General features: G+C 43.5%; 1 protein-coding gene across 2 annotated transcripts in view; it reads right to left on the minus strand.

Moving 5' to 3' along the window:
• stac (SH3 and cysteine rich domain) overlaps nucleotides 1-5577 on the minus strand; it is a 30525-nt gene extending 24948 nt beyond the window's left edge. Inside the window, exons 1-4 of one of the 2 annotated variants that reach the window (XM_084382089.1) lie at nucleotides 5502-5577; nucleotides 4478-4984; nucleotides 3278-3310; nucleotides 1312-1645 (exon numbers count right to left, since the gene is read on the minus strand). In XM_084382089.1, the coding sequence (XP_084238215.1) occupies nucleotides 1312-1645; nucleotides 3278-3310; nucleotides 4478-4591 (481 nt within the window). In that variant the 5' untranslated portion in view covers nucleotides 4592-4984; nucleotides 5502-5577. The remainder of the gene's footprint in view (nucleotides 1-1311; nucleotides 1646-3277; nucleotides 3311-4477; nucleotides 4985-5501) is intronic. The other variant, XM_084382090.1, reaches the window with a different exon arrangement.
• Between the last annotated feature and the right edge of the window lie 1975 nt (nucleotides 5578-7552).

Genomic DNA, 7552 nt, shown 5'->3' on the forward strand with positions numbered 1-7552 from the left:
TTTAAGTTGAAACGGAAAATGTGTTCGCAAACAGTTGCTTATTGATACATCCAGCAGACGTGAGGTAGCATCTTTATTTATTTAGAGTAAAGACCTAAAGCTCGACTTTGCTCTACACCAAATATCAGTCACTTTAGCTGTTATACGCTCCACAATGTTCACCAGCAAGTCACTCACTGTGTCTAACTGCATGGTACAGGTGGAGCTTTTTCGATGAAAAACAGCTAACATGCTAGAAATGACAAAGATGAGCTGTCAGAGTGAACCAGGGGAGTAAAGTTGAAGCTGAAACTTGCAAAAAAGTCCCATAGAGCCAAGAGAAACTACAGATTACTGTGTTTTTATCACTATGACTGATGCTTTAGGGAGGCACAACACACACTGTGCATTGGCTGATAATTTATCGGCCTTGTAATGGGAAAATTCATTTTATCTGCTATCAGCCGATAATTAAATTATAGCTGATAAATAGAGCCGATAATATGAAGCCGAATTGCTTTCACTGACTGGGCTGACAAGAGCAGAATCTACACTTACAAGTATTTAAAACAAGTATTTTTAATAGCTGAGAGAGTGGAGAGCAGTGTTTATTTCATGTCCAGCAAAGAAGAGAGTTTTGACTCAATCTCCCAACCAATAACTTTTGATTTTCTTAGTTTAAAATAGGGAGATCTCAAGCTCTGACTTATGATTAAATACAGGACAAAAATACTTCCTTTCAGTTCTGTAAAGGAAATCAAAGACTGCTGTCAAACGGCTCAAGCACTGGTGTCCCTCCACTGTATATGTGCACATTTACATGCTCGTTTCTTAACCCGCCGGTCTGACGTCTTTTATCTGCTACCAAACGTGGTATCAGGGGCTTGTTGAGCAGATGGTGCTGGCAGCCCTTGTCATTATCATGCTGCAGAGGCCCTGGTATATAAAGACTTAGCAGTCCCGCAGTACTGATGGCTAACAAGGAGGAGAAACCTGAACATCTGTTGAGGGGAGAAAAGGTACTGGAGCTGGCACGGCTGTTGTTGGCTATCTGACACCCCGGCAGACAGATGGAGGGAAGTGGCTTAGTGTGCAGGAAAAGGAAGATGAGAAACTTCAGTCACATGTCAGCGGGTCAAGTTGGATGCGCAGTGGAAGGCGTCTAACTGTCTGAGTGTGTTTCGCTGGATAAAAACACAGTATTTAGCATTTTTAGGAGATTGCAGCCTCCTACATCCTGCCGTCTTCATACCATACGTGCATATTATTGTTTGTTTAATACTCTCTAATGTAAATCCTGATCACACTAATGAAGGAGGGAGGTAACCATACCTACGATCATGTGGTTGCAGACGTCACAGAACGTGGGCTTCTTGAAGATGTGCTCCATGAAGCAGTGCCCCGCCGAGTCCACCTGCAGCGGGTTGCGCGACTGGGAGCGCGACGTGGGAGGAGGAGCGCTGGGGATGGCCGGAGGGACCGGAGGGATGGGGAGGTTGGTGGTGTGCGGCGGGGCCATCCCGATGTTGCAGAGATGGCCCGTGCTGCTGCTCACGTCAGACAGCAGCTCCGTCTTGTTGTCGTTGCTGTTTCGGAAGAAGTTGTCGGCGCTCTTGCTGCGGATGCTCTTGGTCTTGAAGGACAGCGAGCGCTTGAGTCTCTGCAGCTGAAAAAAGAAGGAAACAACGTTGAAGAAAAATGGATGGAAGAAGGGGAAAAGAATGGATAATGAAGGGAGAGGATGACGGAGGAGAGAGAGAAATTCAGAGCAAACTGAGTGAGATGGGGTGTAAATTAATTCCTGTTACAACCTAAATAGATCAGCAACTTAGCCTGAAAAACCTTCAGGTGATTTCTCTGTGTCCCATGGCTGATAAAAAGACCACTGCTCGGGGCAACTTATCATTGCTCGGTGGAAAACCTTCGAGGTTCCCTACCTGGAAGGTAATGTGATTTCCTGGTTGGGGCGATGCATCACATCAACACTATTTCTCACACGCTGTGCTGCCGCTTCTGGCTGCAGCTTCTATCAATCTCATTAGTCTCCTCTTTTACAGTAACACTATTCATAACACTTCACACTGACAGCTCGTCGTTTAACCTCTCAGTGTGTACTTCCTCCTCCGTGAAACTCACTTAATTCTGGGCTCAAACACGCAATAAAGAATCTCTAAGCTACTGTAATGTGATTTTACAGTTCTGGTTTCTGGCTGGTGCCTGGCTGCAGGTCTCTTAATGAGGAAATAGATTTTATTTTAAGTAATTGATAGGGTAGGAAAGGACTCCTAATGATCCATTATCTCCGAGCGCACTATACAGGCCTGAATATGTAACTGTAAACATGTGAACACCTGCGGGCGAGTTACTGCTTTTTCTGCCGCGTGCCACAGTGTGACAGTTTCATTCAACTGATTTCAGACTGGGGACACTACTATTATGAAATGCCAGACTTCAACTACAAAACAAAGGGTCGAATAAACACACATACGTTGTTAACTATTTTTGGCTAACACGCCTGAGCAAATTATCCAGAGAGCTTTGCACTGCAGCTTTGGCATGGTTAAGATCAATCAAATCCACGGGTCACTCCGGAAACAATCAATCTGGACCCTTTCTCTACCATTACCACCCACGCACAGGAATGCACACACACACACACACACACACACACACACACACACACACACACACACACACGAGCGTTATAGCACACACACTCTGCTGCAACCTCTTGTAGTTACACACCCTGGAACGATAAACAGTGGTAAAGCACAACAGTAATGTTAACTAAATAACTGCATTAGATGGATGAGCTTTTTTTTTTTCTTTTTTGCTGTGATGGTAAAGGATGCCTCGCTTCTTTCCTGTAAGGTGGTTTTATGTCATTAAAATAAAAGACAATCGCAATAAACAAAGCTCTCTCTGTATGATCAAAGTGAGGAGATGTGTGCATGCATCGAGGAGCTCATGCTGTGTTTGATGACACCAAATCTATGTGTTCTACCATAAAGCAGGGAGGGTTAATGGGGGCTGCGCTGCGACACGCAAAACAAACTACAAAAAAAAAAAAAAAGCCAGTTGTTGCATAAGCTTAAATATCAAATCATTCAGGAACAAAGAGTGCGCTCTACAAATATGGGTGATGATGGATTAAACCTGCTGTGGCATTGACTTCACTGAGTGATCGATCTCAAAAAGCAGTAAAAGTTGTAACATGAGACAACTTTCATCCTCATGTACATGCAGGTATGACTGGAGTCAGCAGTGCGCTACAGTTCGCACAAGAGTGGAGGCTCACCTTGCGCTTGTGATGTTCAGGCCTCACAGTATTCTTAAAGGAGGGATAAAAACACAAACACAGCTTTACTTAATGGTGGTAAACTCTACGTTTCCTGTCTGCACGAATGATCAAACACATTCTTAAGTCACTTTTCCCTGTGGTTGTTTGATGACTACGAGATGTTGGAAGTGAGCGAGGTTGTTTGGCAGAAGCTTTTTAAAAACGGTGTGAGAAGCCGGGAGTCTCTTATTATTCCCAGTGACCGAATGTGCCAGAGTAAGAGCTCACATGCCGAAACAGTGCAAACGAAGAGGTCGCCCCTGTCTGTCATCCCAGCTGCGAGTGAGAAAACGGAAGCAAAAGCCTCGTCTAAAAAAAAATGGAGAAAATAAGAGGAAGAGTGAGTCTCGTCTGTCCTGCACGAGAGTTTTGTGGACGGGACGGGGGAGCTGCTGTAGCCATCCGCTGCCACGATGACGAGTCCAATATTCTACTGCTAATTGTAGTAGTCTGGGCAACATGTGGCCCACATAGATGGCAAAACGCCCGAGGCAGCTGTGGATCTCTATCACACAGCCTACTTTTTCCTACATCAGCCACAAGTAGAAAGTGCCAGCCCATGTGCCACTTACTCTCTATTAATAATACAATATAACTTCCTTTACCACTACAGCACACCATGAATCTAATTTAAAGAGCCTTTCGGTTCATTTGAATACCAGTTCCTATTAGTTATAGACGCCAATCTCAAGAGAAAAACACTATGTTGCTACTGAAGCACCTAAAAAGAGTGTATTGTTCTTAATAATGAGTTTAAACTGAACTTATCTGTATCTAAAGGTTGTTTTCTTATGTGCTACAGTGTCATGATGTTATTCTGATGGTATTCCAACACACTGAGGAGGACTGTCGTACCAAAAATGAGTTTGTTTTCTGTCCTATTTGTACATCTGATGATATTCCTGAAGTCAGGTACAGTATCCTCTCTGAATTCAGTCAGGGGCTGAAGGCTGGTCAGTGTGGGAGTCAGTGATAAACAGAGTTTAAATACATGTTGTTCTTTTTGGGAGCTGATCCCTGTTGAGTCGATTTTATGGCCATGTTGACAGAAGTTTGTTTATCCTGCTCTATTAATAACAGTTGGTCTGATGCACAGAGCGATTCGACAGTGTATCAGTCTACTCTGGTAAATAGTGAATATTAACAGGAAAGTCCTACCTTGGTTTCCTGCTGGCTGGCGTTTGCCGTCGGGGATTTGGGTGTCTCATTCTGGTCCCGTTCGTCCTCTTTGCCCCCACTTTCGTCCTGAATCATGTTGGCCGGCGGGATCATCCTCCCTTTCTGGGTTCTCTGTTGCTTAACTGTTTGTAGAGTTTGTTTCAACCCCCCCAAGCTGTTTATATCGTTCCCATTCCTCTATAGTCACCGTGACCCGAGGACGAGAGGAGGAGAAGTCATCCAGACCCGCTGCTGCCGCCGCGAAGAGGAAGTCTGAATCTCATCCACCGACTGGAGAAGATAAGGAAAATGTCTTGAGGAGGCTGCGAAGGAAGAGTTTCCAAATCTTAAGTTGGAAGTCAGTCCCGTTCAGCTTCAAAGTGTCTCGTCCTTCTAGAGGTGGCTCTCGCGTTTATTGTGTCGTCGTGCGTAATGCTGCCAAGACATCTCCAAGTCCACGCTGCGCGCCGTGCGCCGCACACTGCCAGTACTCTGATGGGCGGAGAGCTGTGAACGACCGAGGGAGGGAAAGATGGGGAAGGAGGAGAAATATGACACAAGGACTCTGTCCTGCCAAAACTCAGATGGAGGACACTCGGGGAAAAGCACCCATATGGTCAGATTGAATCACTGCCGAATAAAAAGTTAAGAGATGATTACGAGGGTGGTTACATCTTTTCACATGCGTCTTATTTCCTGGGCCAATTATTTTTAGCTTCTTTAGTTTTTCTCCTTTACTAAGTAACCTTAATCGTCCTTGTTTAGGCAAAGTAACATGGACTGGGACAATGTTCCTGAAATAAAGTGAGTTTGATAACTAAAAAATTACATTTAGGAATAGATAGGGTGCCTTTATTTGACCAAAATGAAACTGAATTGTTGGGAGAATTCCAAATTTTGAGTCTTTCTTTCTCAAGACTTTCTTACCGTGAGTTTGCTACAGACAATTGAATGTATGTCCATTAAATATAGGCTAGCTTGGATTAAATAACAGATAATGAATGATAAATAATGTAAACGTTACCTGGGGACACAGCTAGGGCTGCTGGCTCAGTCCAAAAGGAACAAAAATCCACCTGTCAGCATCTGTAAAGCTCACTATATAATAAACACATTATTCATTGGGACAATAATCGTCTCATAAAATATCACAGTTATCAGTAACAAGTTTACTAAAAATGGAACGAAACAGAAGGGATTTTTTTCTCCTTCTTTTTTTTGGGGGTCGAACAAATGTTTTATAATCATTTCTCCAAAAAGGCTCTCATGGCCTCACAGACATGTAACATGAAATACATTTGAAATGATTTTTATAATTACACTTATGGTTAGATTCAGTAAATGGTTAAATTCAATATGGTTGAATTCAATGCTATGGTACACCTTGGAAACTGTATACTGTTGCAACCCTGATGCAAGAGTGGCATCAATGTTCTCATCAAACAACATGATAACGTTCCTTCTGTAATGACCCAGTAACTGTTCCTTGTGTGACTGTATTGCATAGGTGTACTACTCACACACTACTCAAAAAATGCAAAAATGCAGATATGTCAGGGAATAAACAATCAAGTGAAACTCTTAAATATCCCTAGCTAATTTTGAGTAGCACTCTAAATCTGAGTCACATAACAAAACAAGGTTAATCTTATGCCCCTCAGTCCACCACTGCAGTCCATTATTAGATTAATCAATATCCTCGAGGGTGTATCTGTTGAAATTCACTTTTCTGAGAGGATACACTCAAGAGTCGGACAAGAAAACAATGGCACTATCGCACAGGCTATATTTACGCATCGATAAGCCATTATTGAGAAAATAAACAACATTATAACACTTTACCTTTCGAAGTGAAATATGAGGTGTCTCACCCGCCTCAGATGGGATAGGCGTGATGCCCGCTGTAGTGATACATCACGCTGCCTCCCTCCAGGCTCCCCTGTGATGTGATGTCCTTGAAGTTACATCGCGGGACGAAGGAGGCAGGCGCCAGACTGCAGCCTCCTCACTCTGACAGGAATGCAAACACCAGCACAGTCCCAAGGAGTGATTCTACATCCAGCTCAGATCATAAGGGATTCCCTTCCCAAAACCTCCCACATGCTACATGCTCTGAAATGAGACTCGAATCAGGGAAGTGGTTCAGATAATGTTAAGAATAATCACTTGAGCTTTGCTGTTTTATAAGGCAGCCATCATTTTAACAGACTGTGGTTTACCAAAAAACTGTGGATGTGTTATTTTGACACTCCTCTGCCACTTGTGATAAACAAGCTCTTCACAATTTACAGCATCACCAAAAAGCATCATCTGAATGACGAGGATGCACCTAGTGTTAAAGAGCCACACATCACAGGAAGCACTGCAGAGTGACCGAAGCAGAGAGGGTGATGGCATTTACATCTACTGTTTAGTTGCCCTGTGCTTGTTTAGTTAAGAAGGTGTGAATAATGAATTCATAGTTGCTAGGTTTGGGGTATCGCTGCAGAAGTAGCAGAGAAAATACAAATAATCTGACACTCAGGACAGATGTTGTTACCTCCTGTTCTTGTACCCGTGTAACTTCTAAACTAGGCCCAGTCAACAGGCTCTGGATGAGCAACATTTGTAAAATTATGGGATACAAAAACAGACTGTACATCAAGGTGACCCCAAAGACTGGGGTGGTGAATATCTGATGTAGGAAATAATGTCATTGAAATGTAGGCCTATTGTCAGGTGGAACTTGAATTTACTAAAATGAACCTTAAGGTCAATTTACTCGCTTCCTCCATAGCTTTTACTGTAACCATATCACACGGCAAAAAGTTTTCTAGCACCCAGGTTAACTTCTTAGCTACGGGGCCCACTGCATATGCAGAGTTTCTCCCGCTGGCCCCGCCTGGGAGCTCCCACTCGGCCCATAGACCTGTCATTGTGATGACATCACAGATTATGATGGTGGTCTATAATGAAAACGCTTTTTAGGCAACAGTACCCCCAAATCGCCAGCGGGCTAAACTGGAAGAGAGGCTGAGTGCTGCCCTATAATCAAGGTTTCTTATACATTAATGCCATATTCAAACGGCGGCCATT

Source organism: Pagrus pagrus (genome assembly GCF_965226575.1).
Source record: "Pagrus pagrus genome assembly, chromosome: 18".
NCBI lineage: Eukaryota > Metazoa > Chordata > Actinopteri > Spariformes > Sparidae > Pagrus > Pagrus pagrus.